The sequence below is a fragment of the Urocitellus parryii genome, chromosome 10 (assembly GCF_045843805.1).
Source record: "Urocitellus parryii isolate mUroPar1 chromosome 10, mUroPar1.hap1, whole genome shotgun sequence".
NCBI lineage: Eukaryota > Metazoa > Chordata > Mammalia > Rodentia > Sciuridae > Urocitellus > Urocitellus parryii.
The window spans coordinates 129,796,935-129,817,604 of record NC_135540.1 but is presented as its reverse complement, the minus strand read 5'-3'; the positions used below and the strand labels follow the sequence as shown (position 1 = coordinate 129,817,604).

The 20,670-nt window shown below is 37.2% G+C and overlaps 1 protein-coding gene across 1 annotated transcript in view; it reads right to left on the bottom strand.

Annotated features, from left to right (window-relative positions):
* Kcnip4 (potassium voltage-gated channel interacting protein 4) overlaps positions 1–14,078 on the bottom strand; it is a 479,245-nt gene extending 465,167 nt beyond the window's left edge. The window contains exon 1 of the mRNA XM_026403138.2: positions 13,979–14,078. Coding sequence (XP_026258923.1) covers positions 13,979–14,078 — 100 coding nt within the window. The remainder of the gene's footprint in view (positions 1–13,978) is intronic.
* Positions 14,079–20,670: the final 6,592 nt, after the last annotated feature.

Sequence of the window (20,670 nt, the reverse complement as noted above, 5' to 3'; positions counted from 1 at the left end):
AATTTGAATTCCTAGATCACGGCATAGAACTTAGAGTGGAGTGTTTTCCCTACCCCAAATTGCATCAATTTGAATCCCCATCAACCTAGTCCTCTTTTCTCTCATTATTCAAGTGGAAAAAAAAAAATCTAGTTAATGAAAAAGGAAAACTATGTACATCATCCTTGTGGCCAAATTCCCTAATGTACTTTTGAAAAGAAAAGAAAAAAATATATGAGCAATACTAGGATTCCTTGCTAGTGAGATATTTAATGGAATCTTTGCACTTCTTCCTATCACTCCTATCTTGTTAATCTGTTCTCCACATTAAATAGCTCTTACCTAGGTTTTCACATAAATGGCGCCCAGACAGATGAAAAGCAAGATGTTGTTAGGAAAAGAAAATGAGTGAAACTCAGAAGTGAGAGGCTGAGGATTTCTAAAACGTAGCCGACTTCAGCTCTGCACCCCCTTGCAGCCTCCTCTCTCACATATCACACGCCCAGTCCGATTTTCTCTTTCAGAGGAAATGAAGCAAAACACATCAACAAGTGAAATGGTTTGTTCTAAGAGTTGTAAAACTATAGCTCCTCTTAGAGGGTGCACAAAATAAGCTTCTCTTTCAGGTAAGGGAGGCTTATAAGCAAAACATCGCTGCTCTGGGCCCTTGATAACTCCCTTCACATAGAATATTTACGTGGACATCTCTTTACCAACTAGGCTAGAAACAGCTTGACTTGAAGGCAGAACAGTCACTTCAAATGTGCAAAATTCTAGCATTAGTTCCAAGATGTTTCCCCTGAATTCCCTTATTTTTAAGTTTAAAAACAAACAGAACTCTTCAATTTTAAAGACATGTTTTGGACTAAAAAAGGTTTTTTTTTTCATTTTAAATTGATAAATTACTATGTTCTAAAGGGCACTGTTTGTTTGTTTTTCTTTTCCCCTATTTGGGAAAAAATGTGCATTTTATATTGATATTCCAATCCTTTTAAAATTAACCTTTACAATTTACCTAAACCCATAAAGAATGGACATGTTCAAATAAGAAATGAGAAATGTTCAGCTCCTGTACCATAAATGAGTATTTTTTAAATGAAATCAATGTTTGGAACACTGTTTTGAAACTTGTTCTTTTACCTTAAGACATATATTCTGATTATCTTTTTAACATAGTTGTAGTTGCCAGTCTCCTGGGACTAACTTGGTCAGATGGGATCATTTATCAACATGTAGATATGAGAAGGCTCTTGCCTGATCTGAATGGGTTCAGAATCAAGGTATGGCCAAGGGAGATGGCACTGAGCAGGTGAGGAACCAAGAGTGGAGAGGGCAGGAAGCTAGGACCTGGAAGAGGCAGCCAGACAACCACATGGGTTCTGCTCCATCCTTTATGGGGAATGCAGGACCCGGTGAGCAAGAACCAGGCTGAAGAAGGACACTTTGTTGTGCCCTTACCAGGGGCCCAAAGTAGACATTTTAAGCACTTCATATCTATTAAACATGTGTTCTTCCAAGACAATGGCCTATGATATAGATCCAATTCAGGATTTTGTAGATGAAATTGACGATCAAAATACTTTGCCTGATATCATATAGCTAGCTACTGCAGGTGTTACAGTCAGGATATTTTGCTCCCAAAAGCACAATGTGTTCCATTTTAGCCCACAGTCAAGTTTCATTCTCCATCCAGTTCTGATACAATCCCATCCCCCCAAGGACTCTTCACAGGTCTCCAGCATGATAGAATCAGGGTTCATCAGTGAGCCCAGGCCATTCTAACTGACAGATCTTGTGGCTATGTTCTCAGAGTTTGTACACATGTAGGTGTGTAGGGAGTGCATAAGTATGTGGATGCATGAGTCTAGCACATCTTCATACAAACATGTATCTGTACAAGTACATATGTGCACACGCACATATGAAATTATACACCATATCGATTTTAATAAACATTGAACACACATGTTTGAAAGAAGGATATAGAATATCTTGCTACTGGATACTGAAATTTCCACAAGTTATGAAGAGATTGGTGGTTAAAAATCGCAGATACAACTTTTACTTCTTTAATGAGAAATGTAAATGCATCACTATTAAAAAAAAAAAAGCCAGATGAATAATGCTTCAGTTTCGAAACGCAGAGTTTTAGCATAAATTCCTCTCCATCTATTTTCATTTCACTCCATTTGTGAAGGCCCAGGGCATAATACACCACTTTCAGGAATTCATCTGTCACTATCAAAGACATCTGAGAGCTCAAATCTTCCACTACAAACAGATTAATTAGCATTTGTAAACATTTTGCTGGATGAGAGATTTTACCGGCTATATTGATTTATAGTGTACCAGTGTGACCCTGCCATTGAGAAATATCATTTCTACTCACTAGTTTTTGTTTTCTCATGTAACCAGAAGACACAATTTCCAACTAGTGCGATTGCAGGCCTTCCAAAGTTGTACCTCCACAGTCTGAGCGGCTGTATCTACCTTTGCATATTTCATGGCTGCACTTGGAAGATTTCCTTTAATTTCCTCAATATTTTTCCCTTGGTCCTATTTGTCACTCATTTCTGGCCTTCTCTTTGAACATGTCTGTTAAGAACAAGTTTGCAATAGTATACCCAAGAAAATGTGTATTGTATACGAGTCAAAGAGAGTCTTCTTTTAAAACTGTGACCACCGTAGCTCAAGTAGGCATTCAGCATTGTGTAGCAAACTTCCCACATATTCTAGGTAAATTCACCCTCCCCCCAGGATCTGCTAAGACTGTATTATATTTTCTCTCTCCTCAAAACATGCATTACTTTCCACCTCACAAATGCTTTCCCCTCAACCTGCTTCATATTAACTGAGAAGAAAGCCATCAGTCACAGTTATCTCTTAACTTCCCATTATGAATGTACTAATTAGTTCCAAAGATACTGCAACACCTAGAAGTGTACCCAGTGGAAGCTTAGTAAATACAGGTTCAATGAATGAATGGATGAGCATCCGTCCAGCACAATTTGTAGAGTTCACATCTGTAGCCCTGTCTAGAAAACCTTACAAAAATCAAATGATAAGGGCTGGGGTTGTGGTTCAGTGGCAGAGCACTAGCCTAGCACATGCGAGGCCCTGGGTTTGATCCTCAGCATCACATAAAAATAAAAATAAATAAAATAAAGGTATTGTGTCCAACTACAACTAAAAAATAATTTTAAAAAAATCAAATGATAAATAGTAGATGATATACACCCTTGCCTCATTTCCTCAGTGCCTGTTACATTGTATCTAACAATTAATGACACATTTATAGACCACATAGATAGAGCCAACCACTGTCCATTCATCTCTGTTAATCTTACAACAATAAACTACTTAAATAGGATGAAACTGAGGCTCAATGAGAGATCAAGTAAGTTGCTCAAGGGCAACTTGTAAGCAGGAGAGGTAGAATTCAAATCCACTTCTGACTGATAAGATAGTCCATGCTCTCTCCACTCAGTCATCCTACCAGTGGCCTCTGAGACCTCTTCTCATGTCTAAGCCCAACTGGGTTTCTAAGCCAATTCTGTAGGGGACAGGACTAGACTCAACCCTGCAGTCAACAAGGCCTGAAGATATCATCCTGTCAATTGATTCATGAACATATATATTTCTATACCTTCTTTTTTGCTAAATCTCCAATTATAACTAGTTCATAAAATTTATTCTCAACATAACAAATACATATTAAGTGTGAATGATCCTTCTCCATCAGGCATAAAGTTAGGTGGCCATGGAAATGGATATGAAGACAAGACTAGATCTTGCTTTCTGTGTCTCCATGCATGAATTGAAATCAATCGATAAATGGCAAGATCTTATTTTTGGCAGGGAGGGGGGTATCGGATTTAACTCAGGGGGCATTCAACCACTGAGCCACGTCCCCATCCCTATTTTGTATTTTTATTTAGAGACAGGGTCTCACTGAGTTGCTTAGCAACTCGCTTTTGCTGAGGCTAGCTTCAAATTCATGATCCTCCGCCTAAGCCTCCTAAGTCACTGGGATTACAGGCATGCATGCCACCTTGCCTGGCTCAACAGAAGCACATTTTATTTGGGGGGATCTGAACAACATGTAATTTGGAGCAATGAGGTTTACAAGAATAGAGTCAAAAATTCCATATACAAAATTTGGAATGGGCATTAATATTTAGAATGTAAATAGGAAGGGGCCCATGTAGTAGAAAGGCTCTGTAGCTAAGTCTTAATTCACTTCAAGGTCATCCTGTCTCTGACCATGACCTAGCCCTACCAGGGAGGCAGGTATATGATCCTTGAAAATCTTTGCTTACCAGATGTTCAACCCAGATTGAATCCTAGTTTGAACACTTTTTAAGTGTGTGATGTCAGCAAATGACTGAAACTTCATGCACATATATTTCTATACCTTCTCTTTTGCTAAATCTCCAATTATACCTAGTTCATAAAAATTACTGTCAACACAACTAATACATTATTAAGTGTGGATAATAGTGCTCAGTATATGCTCATCAAAAAGCTCATTGAGGTGTCAGCTGGTACCATTACCACATGATGCTGTCTTCTTGACCATCAGCTTTGGGATCTCCCTTCTTGAGGCCTCCTGCTGTATTCATTTGACACTTGCCTAAAGGCCTGATCACCAGGCATTTGGGATTTGACTCTTTGTCTTCACCCTGCAGATCTTTAGCAATGAAACCTGGGCCCTAGCTTTCAGCTGAACTAAAGTGTACTTCCTGACCTCCCCTAGTTGGGGGCATCACATTGTGGGGAGCTTTCCAGCTTTGCCAAGTGTTTTCAATCTGCCTTTACACCAGCAAATTCCCTCTCCCGATTTCCTGGGTATAAGCTAATAAAACGAAGAAAGAGCAATATAATGGGAAAATGTTCACAATATATTTTTAAGTAAATAAAGAGTCAGAACAAAGTTTCTGTAATTATGGTTAATAAGATTATTCTTACAGGATTTTGCAAAAATTAGATACTATAAATATGTAAATTTGGCTCCTCACCCAGAATATAATTAGTAGTCGATCACAGATGATGTAATTATTATGTACCTATGGTACTGAATTGTGTTGTGATTTCTAACAACTCAATTAACCTTCCTAGGTCTCAATTGACTTTTAAAACGAGGGGGTTGATGCTTGCTAGTTCCAAAAATTATGTGTTAGTACAACCTGAGATATAAATGTATTATTCTCACCTAAATTTGAAATATATCCAATATAAATACTTATTTTTTAAAGTTAGTGTGTGAGGGAGGAGGGGCTACTTAAGGAAAAACAACATGGCTTTACTTGTGAATTTTATATTTAACCTACACTATCAAGATACTCTCACTACAGCAGAATACTCAAGGACTATCATTTGCCTTTTCAAATCCCTTCTCCAGCAAAGTCATAGTAAGACAATCTACATTGTTTCTGAACGTGCATTTAACAGTGGGGATTTTAATCCCAGGATGTTGAACCTGCCTGTTAAGAAGAAATAAAGACTAGACCTGCACACTCCATTTGGTAGGCCGAAGGGCAGAACTTGGTTAATGAAGAAGAATGAAATTTTAACTTGGGCACAAGCCAAAGATCACTATGGGAAGTACTGGCAGTTGTTTCAGATAAAGGAAGTCTGAAAAGAGGTAATGAATCCATGTGCTGGCAGATGCCTGGGAATCGACTACATAGAGATCAGAACAGACAGATGTGGATGGAAACTGATGTCAGGGCGTATTAAAGAGAATGGAGTCTTGGACTATGTAGACTTCCTATTTTAGTTCTTCAATGGCTTCCCAGTAACCCAAGCCCTTGCAATGGTCCAGTGTGACAAGTCTTTGGCTAACCCTCCATTGTTCCTTCCTCTACCCTGGCTGGCTCACCTTGCTCCAGCTACACGGGCCTACCTCTGTTCCCTGGATAGTCCAAGCATACTTCCAGCCAAAGGCTCTTGTATTGAGTAGTTCTTTTGCCTAGAATCCTTAAGTCCCAGATTCTGCTGTCCCACACATTCATTTCTTTGAAGTATTTGTAGATATCTCAGTCCTTTAGAAAGGCTTTTCCTGACTACTCTCTAATAGAGTCCTATTTCTGTCCCCTTGTAATATTTTGTGCTTACCCTTATTAAATATTGGATTATATATTACTATACATCCATTTATCATCTTTTGGGGGACAGAACGATTTGATTTCTCCTAATCACTTTCTTTTTTTATAAATTTATTTATTTGTTCTAATCAGTTATTCATGACAGCAGAATGCTTTCATTTATTTTTTTTTTTTGTCTTACTTCCTCAATAGAATATAAAGGACAAGAATTTGACTTGACTACCATGCTTAGAACAATGATTGGAACATAGGAGAGAAATATACATTCAATAAATAATGAATAAAGTAAATTCTACCACGACTGTTCTGTCTCCTGTATGGTTTTTACTATTTATAGTTTGTATCTCAAAATTTAGCAGATGAGCTTGAAAGAAAGAATTTTGCTTGCAGCTGCACCCTCACTGTCAAGAACAGTAGCCAGCACCTTGGACTTGCTCAATAAATAACTTTAAGTGTTATTTACCATGATATTGTGCCTGTACTATACTTTTTAAAACAAGAAACAGCTGACTGTCCTTTGATTATAGGAACAAGTAACCAATGAACCAATGGAACCAGTTTTGAACCCAATCCAATTAAAAAAAGAGAACTTTTTCCTTAGCAACCCTTCTTCAGAAAGCCTAAAACTAAGCATGACCTCAGCAGCCCTTTGTTCTGAATGACTGCATCCAACAAGCACAGCTTTCAGCTGCTTAGCAAACAGAGCATTCAGCTTTTGGTTTCAAACATTGAGTAGTGTCCTCTCCTCTTTAGATGGAAAGATGATGGTGCCTGAATATAATGCAAAACACACAAATAATTTATTATAATTGTAGGCAGAGTACTAAGCGCCCATGAATACTGACTCATATCAAGCCACAGAAAAAAACAGAGAGGAAGGTACTCCAGTTTAAAAGATAAGAAAACTAGATACAGAAGGTTACAGCTCTTACTAAGGCCATTATTCTCTACCCTGGCTGCACACTAACGTGGTATTAAGAGTACTTTTCTTAAAAAGAAAACTTATTGATGCTTAACTAAATCACCCCAAAATAATTTATATGAGACCTGGGACTCAATTGCTATTTAATGAGTTTGGTTTCAGCATCTGTGCTCTGAGCAGCTATACCCTATGGCCTTCCTATAAAAACAAAAATACACAATTGGTACAATGTTAGCAGCAAGGTTTGTCTTGATAATGAGTCTTTTAACCTATTCAAGTACTGTTCAAAGACATGCCTCCAACAGACTGAACAATGGGACTGAACTTGGAAGACAGGGGTCAAGGTGGGCCTCTGTGAGAAGATGGCTTTGGAGCAAGCAGTGAGGGAGGTGAGGGGATCAGAGTTCAGCTTCCTGCTTTGAAGAAACAGTGTGATGATCAAACAGGACAATTGCTCAGTTGATATATAAGTACATGTATTTGAAATTGAAACTTGGCCTTGCAAAAATTCATCCACTGGGCCAATGAACAGGCCATCAGGTGGTGACAACTTTCTACTACAAAGCTTAGGGAGACAAGTCACAGAGATGGAAAACATTTCAAGGTATGGCCAAGTCCTTTAATCTAAAAGTTCTTTATAACGACAAAGATGTGCCAGAAAACAATTTCACTATCACCCAAGCCCTAGAATCTTTGGACTTTACAGTGATTGGTCCACTATCAGAAAGACAGAAGAGCTACAACTTGGAGACATAGGTTATATTTGAAGTTTATCTTATAAGTCATTATATTTTTCTTTTCACAAAATAGTTGTGGCAAAAACAAGTCATTTGGTACATTTTTTCATGTCTCTTGGACTCAGTTTTTTCATCTATGAAATGATCCATTTGCATGGGGGGTTTCTGAAGGCTCTTACATTCTGTGGAGCCTTGGTAAGTCAGAGCTTCTATTACTTGAATTACTGACATATCTTCCCTTATTTTCCCCCCCTCCTAAATTTTGGTCCATTATTATATCTACACTTATCAATGCTTCTATATAAAATTAGAAGCAAAAAGTTCAAATAAAAAATGTTTAAAATGTACAGGCATATTCTGTAAAAAGAGGATATATTACATATGACTTTCATCTATCTAAGTACGCTTTATCCTATTTGGGAATATTTACCTTCTGTAGTCATAATGAATGCCATTTGGATCAGTGCCACTACAAAGATATCAAAACTAATCTACATTCCTTCACTTACTCCCTTGAGCAGGTTATTATTCTCCTAAACCCCAGTTTATCCATCTGCAAAATATAAACAACACCTGCAATTTGCATGCTTGCTGTGGTAATTTCAGGCAATGGCCTTTGCAATACAGTTTCCACCTGTTTCTGCTGTACAAGGCTTGACTACAGTTATGTTTGCATCCCTCCCTTCCACTTGGTTCTCAATAACTTATCCAACTGCAATCCTTCTTGCTTTGTACTTGCTGATAAAGGCTGGAATATGTATTTCTGTTGATAACCATCAGATCAAGCCTTCAAACCCAAATGAGGCTGTGTTATGCTCTAACTCAATTCTGGATACACTCACTTCAAAGTCCAGCTACAATTCCGATCATCTCATTTCATCTGTCCATGCTCCAATCAATCTACTCCATACATCTCCTACCATTTCTTAAATAAATCTTGCTTCCGGATTCAAGCCTCACTTTTTCACAGTAACACTTGGGTTGAATTTATTTTTTTCCCCCAAACTCCCAGCCCTTTGCTGTCCCTCTGCTTCCAGCCATCCCACCTACCACCCAAAGACCAATCAGATAATCTCTGAGCTCCGTCTGAAAATTGATATTTATTCCTACTTTCTTCTCCATTTTTGCCTCAGTGCATAATAGGATTTTGTGTAATTTCTAACACAGAGACTTTATAGTATTCTTTATGCTATGTCAGATTGAGACAGTATGAATGAAAGTGTTTCACCAGCAGATTGTGTTAAAGAGAGTCTTGCAGATGGCCATTAAGAGAACTGATACAATACTTTCCCCCTTTCACCAAATTATTGGCAGTTGTTATGTTGTAATGTCTAGGAAATTAAAATTATAAAATACTATAGGGAGGCTCTTGTCCTGAGTTTGAATTTTAGTTTTATGATGCACTAGCTGAGTAATCTTGGATCAGGTTAAAGAGTCTAACGGTCTAAGTTTTCTTATACCCAAAGTGGGAGGACCTACTTCAGAGGACCATGGTGAAGACCAAATATGTGATACTATAGTGTTAAGAGCCTATTCTATTTATGTGTCTCTACTATACTATCCAATATTATGATATATCCTAACACTTGCATAGTATATATGAAATCCTCAACAAAGTAAGATATTAATACTATTTGTAGGCATATCATTTTATGGACAAAAATTAGAAATACGAATTTCAGGTAGCAGTCTAAAATCACATGACTAATGAGAAGGGAAGTTGTGACCCGAATCCAAGCAAAACAATGCCAGGTATTCCAGGGGTGATCCCTAAACACACTACGTCCTCTCCTTCCAGTTGTTCTTATATTTCAAGAACATTAAGCACTAATGTTCTTGAAATATAAGAAACATTTAATATAAAAGGTCCTTAAAATGTCAAATGGTAAAAGTATTCCCTTAATTCCATTACTACATGAGATTTTCATGTTTACCTTATCTAAAATCCCTATACATTAGTTTTGCCTTAAACATTACAGTTTGGAGAGACTTTTCTAATACTCCAAACACACATCAGCTCTGATATCTCATTATATCTAGGGAAACAGGATGGGAGAAATATTAAACAAATACTCTGCTTTATGAATTTCAACTAAGTTAATTCAGATGGAATTAACCCAGTCATCTCTAATTCTTGATTCCCAGTGAGCATCAAGGCCTAGATACATAGTCACTGCTGCTATCCAGGTGGTCCAACTTATTGACAGATTAAGCACATCCACACTTCTGTCAGTAGCAAAGGTGAGCTAAAAGTTGAGTTCTAAAAATTCAACTTTTTGAACATGGCTAATACCTTATTTAGATTTCTTAAAGAAGCTTGTGTTACAGTATTACAAATACCAACTAAATAAAATCAGCTGAATGAATACTGAAGAAGGTCTTATGTTTATGCTAAAAAGGATGTAGATTATCAGTGTTATTTCTTTTTGTGATTTTATAGAAGACAATTACCATTGTAAGTGATTTTGTTCAAGTCATTCATTAATACATTCTTTAAAAATTTTGTTTTTTACTTAGGTGGATAAAAGGATGGTTTTTCTTCACTCAATATCTACTTCAACAAATTTAATACATATTTGGATGAAAAGTAGATATTTCCACAGCCCAGTGTCACATATAGAGATAATGAAATAGCTTTGCCATTAAAATTTTGATTCAATTTCTCCCTGGAATGTGTTAACAGAAACCACTTTTATTTTTATAGCTGAGAAAGAGGTGATTTGTTATTGTGAGGGTTTAGGCAGATTCCAAATTGTAATAGCTCTGGAGTTTCTCAAACTAAGTAGTCAGAGGCCATGAATTCAAAATACTGACCACTGACTGACATTGTACACTGTTCTTAAAACTTTGCTCTAATTAACAATATTATTGGGCATGCACACTAATGTGATATTAAGAGTACTTTTCTTAAAAAGAAAACTTATTGATGTTTAACTATATTACCCCAAAATAAAATTACTAGATGATAATATATGCTTAATTGTTATGTGAAATATATAAGTTTGAAGAAACTAAATCACAAGGATCCCTAAAATAGAAGCCCCAAATGTCAAATTTTAGAACTAAGGGAAAGGACGTTTCTCTATTCTAGTGAAATACAGTTACTATTTCCCAGAGGTATGATGAATTAATCCACTACTGAAGAGGAGGATTGGTCTAACAGTCACACTGCATACCTATTCCAAAGTAGGCCATTGATAGCTTTTCATGAGAAAAGATATGTGTTACATAAATTATCAAACTTTAATTACCCAGTAGACTCATGGAATTTATGCAATGGAAAGTTCCATGGAGATTATCAAGTAGATAGTTGTCTTTCTTATTTTAGACAACTAAAGAGGTAAAGTGACTTATCCAAGGTTGGAAGCAAGAGAGTAGCAGAGGAGGCCTAAGAATCCACATCAACTATTATTTTGTTTTCTCAAGTGAAATGATGTCACCTGTTAAGTGTAAATCTTTTGGTTTATAAATACACTACATGGGTCCATGTGAAGCATTATATATTTATGCCTATCATACACAGACTGGAGAAGAAGGACTCAGGGATTCAAGAACCCAATTCTCAGTCTTCTGCAAAGAATGGGAACTCAGCACTCAAAGATAAGCAATTACAAATATTTCAGATTTTTGAATTACCCATTTATTTTGAAGCACATTTATTCTACACATATTAAAAGTAAGATAATAGCTGCATTTTTAAAATATTGCATTTTGTATGACCTTCAGAACATAACACAATGTATATTACTTATATATTATAATGTATATTACTTATATAATAATACAAAAAAACACACAAAAAATGACATTCTGAGTGATGCCTACATACTGTACACCAATTGCAAGGTGATATAAAAAGTTTTAGTCATTCTGGGAAAACATTCAAATTCATCCTCATTATTCTTTAACCAAGTCTATGTAATACACAAATTCTTTACTAGGATACTTGAGCAGACAGAAATAAGAAAGATGAAAAAAATCATGTCTCTCCAACTCAGATATGTAAAATAGTGGGAAAGGAAATCTTATGTGAAAATAATTCTAAATTAAATGATCATCCATATTTGTTTTTCTTAATAAAGTTTGAGAAATCTATGAAAATGACATTTTGATCTTAAATATCATTTATCCTTTCATTAATTAAAATTAGGCTAAAACTTTATAGTATGCACATAAACTATATAAGATGCATTCATCTATTCATTCATATTTAATCTTCAGCAAGCAAAGAGTGCAGTCAACTTAAATCTTGTTTTGAAGGTTGTTTGACTCTAAAATTCACTTTAAGGTAAATCATATACAGACTTCAAAATGGAGAGGCATTATTGCTTTTTTTTTTCTTTTCTACCAACTTTTACACATTAAGGGTGATTCTTCCTTAATGTGATTATCAACATTTTACCATGTACAAATACTTCCTGAAAAACTCCAGAAATCACATATGGGTTTATACTGATGCTTAAGAGAGAGCACATTCTCACCATATTATTAACTCAGTGTTGGCCTGGAAAAATTCTCATGTTATAAATTACAAAATACAAGAAAGAAACTGTTCACACAAACCAGTACAGCTTTTAATATAAGTATTAAGTAAAAGGAACAATAAAGAATTTCATAAAGGTTAGCAGCCCTTGGAAGGAACTATAAGTTCTTTTTTGAGAGAGGGAATATTTGTACTCCTGGAAAATAAAATATAACCAATACCAGAGTAGGTGTCATCACAAAATCCATAATAAATACCCTCAACATGAGAAGACAAGGGATGACCACACTATCCAACGTGAAATAAGACAAAAGTCCCTCAACAGAGCAAGGAATGCTGAAACTGTTCCATGTAACTGGAAGTCTCCAAGAAAATAAAAACCAGTGCATTAAAATGGGACGTCCCACTCACATTCACCAGGTAAAATAACACACACTAATAAACAAAGAACCCAAACCAAGCTACTGATTTCATGAGGATAGACAAAACAGAGTCAATTTTAAAGAGCAGTGACCATTTCCAGAATTTAGATTTTATGCTCTTCTTAGAACTACAAAACAAATGTTTCCCTATGAGAAGGCTGCAAATATAAATGCATTTTGCAAACTTCCTTTAAAATTACTTCAACAAACCCTGCTTTCCACCCACTGTCACCTTCCCCCTCCTTTCAATGAGTTACAAATGTAGGTTTCTGGTAACCTACATCAGAGTGACACACTTACTTTAATTTGATGTTTGCTATCTGTAAAGCAATCTTGTTTATGCCACATTGTGGCATCCATTCTCTAGAGGGCTGGATTAGTTGTAGATGTAAATACACTGGTAATGTGCTTTGTTCAAGTTTAAAATTTGAAGCGTGAAGAATCCCAAAACATAAAACATAACTACGTCAAACATCATCAGGCAATGCTTTCAAAAATTACACTGCCAACTTTACAGAAAGGAGTGGCTGAATGCAAACGTACTCTCAAATGTATTCTGAGTAGTAAGAAAATAAGTCTAAATTTACTCAGCGAAACATTCAGCTCAGGAAAAGATACAAGCGAGTACACACTAATTTTTCAAAAAGAGAGAAGACTGTTAAGAACAAGAGAATGAGCCTCTAATGAGCATAAAATGCAACACTTGAAAAACAATTGGCTATTTGGCATCTATGTCAAAATCTGTCATAGGAGTTGGAGATTCTCTTTCTCTAAGCCTCTCTGTTAGAATGTAAAATGGGTAATACTATAAACAATTCTAGAGACAATCATAAAAATCTTGACATTGTTAGGCTACAATCTTAAACCATAGGAAACTGTAAATAGCATATCATTTCCATTTGATGAATGTATTTGCATAGCAAGAAATAAGTGCACTTTGCAACATAGTCAAAATCTGCTGACATAATAAAAGGGGGTGTTAAACATAAAAATCTAACATTCATACGAACTATATGATCTCAATATAAGCAGACATATCCATTATAAACCATTAATTTCCTGATCATTGTTTCTAACATTTTGATCCAAAGTGCTCCTCTAGTTTTAATGTTCTTTTGCTGTGAAAACATTACTAAACATTACTGCAACTTGAAAAAAGTTTATTTTATTAGTCTTCCCTATGTTGAAAATCCTGCCTCTCTTCCTCTCCACCCCAGAGTCACATTTCTCTGATCTCATTTTCAGGTGCCTTTTAACATTCACTTAAATAATTTTTTTTTTTACTACAAAACAGAGATTTTAGAAGTCACTAAAAAGCACTCCCTTACCTTCTAAACCTGCTTCAATCAGCCCAAACTGTTCCAATAATTTAACAAAAAGCACAATGACGATCAGAACTGCTATCATTTCAAGCCCTTCCAAGTTCATGGTCAGCTAGGTCATGGTCCGACCAAAGCCACTGAGAAGTGCTCCTCTGACTGGCTTTCTTTGTAAAGCCATTAAACTACATTAAGAAGGCTACTGCCGGAGAGGGAGGAGGAGAGCGTGAGAGAGGAAGAGAGAGAGAGACAGAGAGGGAGAGGGAGAGAGAGGGAGAGGGAGAGAGAGAGAGAGGTTGAGAGAGAGAGAGAGAGAGAGAGAGAGAGAGAGAGAGAGAGAGAGAGAGAGAGGAAGGAGGAGAGAGAGGAGGGAGAGGAGGGAGATGGGGAGCCGGAGAGAAAGGGCGTGAGTGAGAGAAAAAATGCATTCATCCCGTTTGCTGGAGCTGAGGCCAGAAGTGGCAGCCGATCAAGTCAGGCCTGTCAAAATTATCAGCTTCCTCGTTATCACTCTTACACAGAAGACAGCCACGCATGGAGTAACTCGCAGATCACCCGAGGACCCGGGAGGTCACAGGAACTTCCCGAGGAAACGCGATGCTGGGCCGAGCTGGCTGGGCTGCCCGGGACTCCGCGCTGCACGCCGCTCGCGCCGCTGCTCCCGCCGCGGGCTGGTTGCCTAGGCAACAGCGGAAACTGACAGAGGGCGACTCCAGCCTCAGACCCATCCCAGCACCGAGCACCTTGGTTTGCAAAAACAGGACACCCGAAAACGCTGGAGGCAGTGCCGCGCACCGTCGAGCTGTCGCAGAAACATTGTTTATAAGTCGGGAAAATCAAAGTGTGTATTCCACTCCAACAAGCTGCGTGTGGAGAGGAGAGAGGCTTGTTCTTCTTTTCAATGAATTGCCTTACCCTAATGTTCAAGTCTCAGTCACTGGGAACGAAGATTCTGGTTTAAGTAGTGACACTGATTCAAAGCATGAGTGTGATGAACTAATGTTTTCTTAATTTCGTACCAAAGTCCCAGAAGTGAAACACCTACAAACACTTAAACATAGAAGATAATATATAATTATAAAATAATTATATGATTACACTATAATAGGATGTTAATAATATTAATGTAATAATATGTTAAAAAAAAAAAGAAGAAACTTTAGATTTTGATCTCCAACCTATTTTAACACACCTGTGTCAGTGTCCTTGAAATATTCATAGAATTGAAAACTTGGGACTTAATGTGTTCATAATACTTTAGAGTTTGCCAGCTACCTCCTTATGTCTTTGTCCATTAGTATTCAAAACACCAATATATACAAATATTGTAATATGTAATTCTTATTATTTTTATAAAAATTCGATTTAAATAATTTTGGAGACATAATACTTTGAGGGGGCGAAAACTAAAGGCTTGTTGACGTTTCTGTCTCTCTCTTGCACAACTTTCATTACTTTTTCTTCCTCCTGTACTTCCCAAATAGATTGATCAAGACAGCACTAAAACCTTGGACTGAAGAAAAAGTAAAAACAAGAGCTAGAAAGCTTCTTAAAAAGCTTCATAGGTGAGCAAACTGAGGGCCAAAGAGAGCTAAAGAGATCAGGCAAAGACAGACACCCTTCACACTCAGCTGGCTTTTGAGGTGGTGCAGCAGAATGGTTCAGACTATGAACTCTAGAGCCAGACTGCTGGGATTCATGTCTAGGACCTCTTATTAGTGATGTGTCTTTCAATAAGTTACTGAATATCCCTGGACTTAATATCCTCCTCTGTAAAAAGGGATATGACAATAGCATCAAGTTCAAGAGACTATTGAGAGAATTAATGAATGATACTTTTGGAAAAGAGCAACCTGCTCAAACAGTACTAGCTCTTGGTTTTATTAAAAATGTTTCCATGCTCCTACTCAAACTTTTCAGGGTTGCCAAAGTAATCATTCTGCAATTCAACCCTCAGATTTTTCTCATAATCAAAAACCTTCTATGGCTCCCCGTTAACCTACTAAATGAAGTCAGAACTCCTTCGCAAGGCATCCTGGTCTCCCAGTGCTCAGGAATTGCACTTCACTGGTCCTACTTCTGTCCATACTCTCTACTTGACATCTCTGCTCCTTATTCCAAACTAATTCAGGGCATCTCCATCCCCAGGGTTTTATTCAACTAATCTATTTGGAGAAAACCTTTCCACATTTCTGCCTGTCAAGTTCCTAAAACTCTCATGAAAATTCCACAACCAGTATTGGAAGAAATCTCTTCTTTTTGTATTTTTATGGTAACTCGGTGTTATAGTTGCTTGGGTATACATTCTGTCCTTTAAATGGTGTTTTGGAAGACAGAAATCATGTTTTTCTTGCCTACCTGACAACCCCACAATGCCTACCTGGGGGACAATTTATACTCCATAGATTTGTATTGAATAGGAATAGTCACCATTGATGAGGCACAAACATTGCTTCCTCCTAGCCACTCTGGAAGTATTTATAGACAAGACTTACAGAGAAAACACTAAGCCTCAGAGCATTTCAGCAGCATTTTCAAGGTCATACTACTGATGAATGGTCACACCAAGATTCAAATTCTGATTTGTTTAGCACAAAGCCTGTTATTTCTTGCCATTATTCTACACAGCTTTAAATAAGTTAAAAATCCAAACAATGGTATAAGTACTTATTAGCACAAGATGAAGGTTATACCCAAAATGATCCTTCCAGACTGCTTTGTGACATTCTAATTAATCCATTAACCCCAGTAACTGTGGAACATGAAGTGTTTCCAAACTAGTATTTAATTGAATTCATGGTTCTTCCTTCCTGGTCATTCACAGGAATATTGTTACTGAAACTGTATCACCTGTGGTCTCCAAAAGAGTTTTTTTTTTCTGTCTTTTACCACATGGAACTCTGTAGAGTCATGTAGCATGTCCCAGAAACAAATGTCAATGGTCGAATCCTATGTGTTCACCTGTAAAGTTGATGTCCCTGGGATAAAGAAGGTGTATAGGCAGGGAGCTAGTATTAAAAAAAAAAAAAAACAAAAACAGAGTGAGAGTCTTGCTGCTCTTTCTGAATGTCACAACTGTGGGTCCCCTTGGTGCTGTGCTGTTCTTCCAGGCCTGCCAGTCTCCATTCCTTATACATACTCATGACCTTGGACCTTTGCCCTTGCTGTTTCCTCTATTGGGATACTTATCCCCATATCTTCCCATGAATCAGTGACTTTATTCAAATATTGGTTTCAAAATCCCCACAACAGAGAGGCCGTTGCTCACCACACTACATATTACCACACCCCTTCTCCTGATACTGTGTCATTGTGCTCTGTACCAGCATTATGTCCTCCAAAGTACTGTCATTACCTGGCATATATATTTATTAATCAAATATCAACTTCTACTAGATTTGCTAGAATACAGACTGCTGCTTTTGAGGGCAGAGAGTCTGTTGGTCTGTTTTTTCAATTTGATTCACTGTAGTATTCTCAAATGGAGAATAGTGCCTGGCACCTAAGAGGCAGGGACTGGTTGTTGAATGAGTTATCTGACTGTACTCTTTCCTTCCCTAAAAATCCCCTTGCTCTCTAACTGATCCAGCAGAACCTGTTCCTCTCTTATCAAGAGTATAAAGTTATCTTGTGAGTTTTCTGTACATTCTATCAGGAGGTCCCACTCCAAGGCACTGAGGAATCTGATAATTTTGGGGGCTTCTCCTTAGGATGAACCATGAGTACTTACACTGTGACAACTTGGCTGTGCTCGATCCTCAGTGTATAATGTGAATGTGATTTACGGTTCCAAGCAAAGAAAGCAACACAAAGAAGGTGTCAGAGAAATTCTCCCTCCCTGTCCAAAACATCTTCAAAACATTGGAAGTACCTTGGACAGCACCCATTTCCATCCCTTAATTTTCAACTGAAAAACATTGCCTTCTAAACAGTTAAAGTGACTTAGCCATACATATGCAACTCTTATTTGAGTCACAGCTTGAAATCAAGCTAAAACAATAACCCTATCTATCTATCTATCTATATCTATCTATATCTATCTATCTATCTATCTATCTATCTATCTATATATATATATATATTCTAAAGGAATATATATATATATATATTCCTTTAGAGACTTGCAGTCCCTTTATAAGAGAAAGAGTATCAACAGAAAAAAAGAGAACTGAGCACTGATTCAAGAACAGAACTCATTCAAGTTATTTCAGATCTCTGAACCTCAGTTTGCCAGTCTTAAAAAGAGCCAATATACCTCACTCAGGGGACTTTTGTAAGGATAGGTTCAATAATATCTGTAAATGTTACTTAATCTCCATGAGTATGTTTTGCCAAGCAGTGGGTGAAACACGTGGACCATCCCATTCTTAAAATCACTCTTTGATCATAAGAAAGACTTTCATTCTCATCTTACAAATGAGGACATGGAGACTTGGTAAAAGTTAGTGAATTACTTCAGGTCTCCATATCAGAAGCCAGTGAAGCTGATAGGTATCTACTGTCATGACATGCCTCATTAAGTACTTAGAAATGGCCAGGTATGCACAAAACACTTAATAAAACATACAGAGATAAGGAACCAACACCTCATTTTTACTTTTTAAAAAATGATTATTTCTAAATAGATGAAGTCTTAGACATAGAAAGTTCTATGCCACTTCCTTGTGAGTAGATAGGGATGGGAAGGTATTAGTACAAGGTAGTGGTGATAGAAAAAGGATGCTGTTATGATAGTTTTAAAATATTCTATGTGAAGTGCTTTCAAGAGAGTAACAGGGAGTTGGATGCAGATCCAGGCTTTACTGTTTAAAGCAGTTCCCACAGAGCTATTTGGGCCCTTCTGCTTAAGCTCCACAGCCACATGAAGGTCATCCTTTGCCTGTCCCCAGAAAAAAATGAACACACTTAATTAGAGATACTCTTACATTTGCACTTCAGAGCATATCCCCAAAGTGCAGTTTATTCTAAATCACCAGTTATTGGCAGTAATAAACCCATTTCTGCTTCATTTTCAGAAACAGGGCTTCTGGAAGAAAAACAGTGTTTCCTTCCAAAATGAGAGGCAGAGCTGCCCTTTGATGAACTAAGGCAGGGAACAAAGAGATTCTGGTTAGTTGTGTCTTTCTGATTCCATGTTGGGGATGGTAATAAAAAGTGAAGGAGAAAGGGGACAAGCTTTCTCTATATTCTTGCTTAAAAATCCTTTGGCCTGAGCAAAAATAAGTATCACTTGGTTTATTTCTCTTGATTCATTGTTTATCTCCTCGTGAAGCTTATGGTCCAGGTACTACATAAGATGCTATGGATCATACAAATCCTATCCTCCATATTTGCATGGCAGTGAACCCATTAAAACAAAATTTGGATGATGCTAGTTCATGTCTGTAGAACAATCACCATTTGGCAGATTAGTGTTGAAGCATTTTCTATGGGTTCTCTCTGTGCAACCTCACATAAACCTCATGATGTAGATGACATTAAATTTCCATGTTATAAGAGTAAACTGAGACAGAAACAGAGGGCTTAGAAGATTGCACCAGGAAATATCTAACCCCCAATTCACCTGGGACTGGCTCACAGACATCATGATTGCACCATGTTTTAGATGCAATTGCAAATAAATGCAATCCAAAAGAGCATCTGGGAAAAGCTGTTAAGGAAGTGCAGAAAGTACCACAAGAGGCGGGAGAGGCTGCTTAATCTTTGATGGCAGAGAAAGGCAAAAGAATGAAACCCAGATCAGCTTCACAGAGATTGTATTGCACTGGTATCATACAGATATCAGGAGGGGTATGTGTGAGTGTATGTGTGTGTGTTTCAGAACAAGGAAAATCAACATTACGTGACCAGTAGAGAAGAAAACTAGTCCTGCTAGAGTACTGACTTCAAGCAGAGAAAACAGTTGAAAGAAGCCAACTCCCTTGCCCAGGTGTTTCCACTGAGTGTCTTCCTCACATTTGTCAGGATATCTCCCATAGTTACAAGCCAACCAAGCATCAGTGGCCTGAGTCTTGCACACTATCCTCCTCTGACAGTTACTTGATACAAGAGACGCCTGGCTAAATTTTGTGATTTAAAAACTAGGAAGCATAGTTAGCCCTTTGACAATGAAATAAAATAAAACCAACACAGGACAACAAATGAGAAATGTATTTTAGTAATATTGTGAATATTCAAGTATCCACTCAGCTACTTTAAAACTTTGTGGGTTTTTTTTTGGGGGGGGGGTATTTGTAGATGCACAGCATGCCTTTATTTGTCTACTTTTATATGTTGCTGAGAGTCTAACCCAGTGCCTCACACATAGGAGGCAAGCACTCTGCCACTGCTTTGAGCAACTTGCTGAGAGGATTCATGAAAAGAACTTGGAAGAGACTGTCACATTGTAAATGCTCAATAAATAATAACTATATTATCATTACAATTTACTGACCCCTTGCTATACATTTAGTACCATAATAGTTGCTTTGTATACTTTATCTCAGTAAAAACATAAAACTCAATGAGATAAACATTATTATTACTTGTAGCTACTACATGGATGAGAATTAAGGCACCTTAAATTGAGTTGGGATTCTAAAGAGCACATTGCTCATACCTATTCATGGGTTTTACTACCATCTTCATCCAAGTATCTATAGGAAATACTTGTAAATTTATACAGGAAGATTTTTAAATTGTTCTTCTTAAGAAAAATGGAA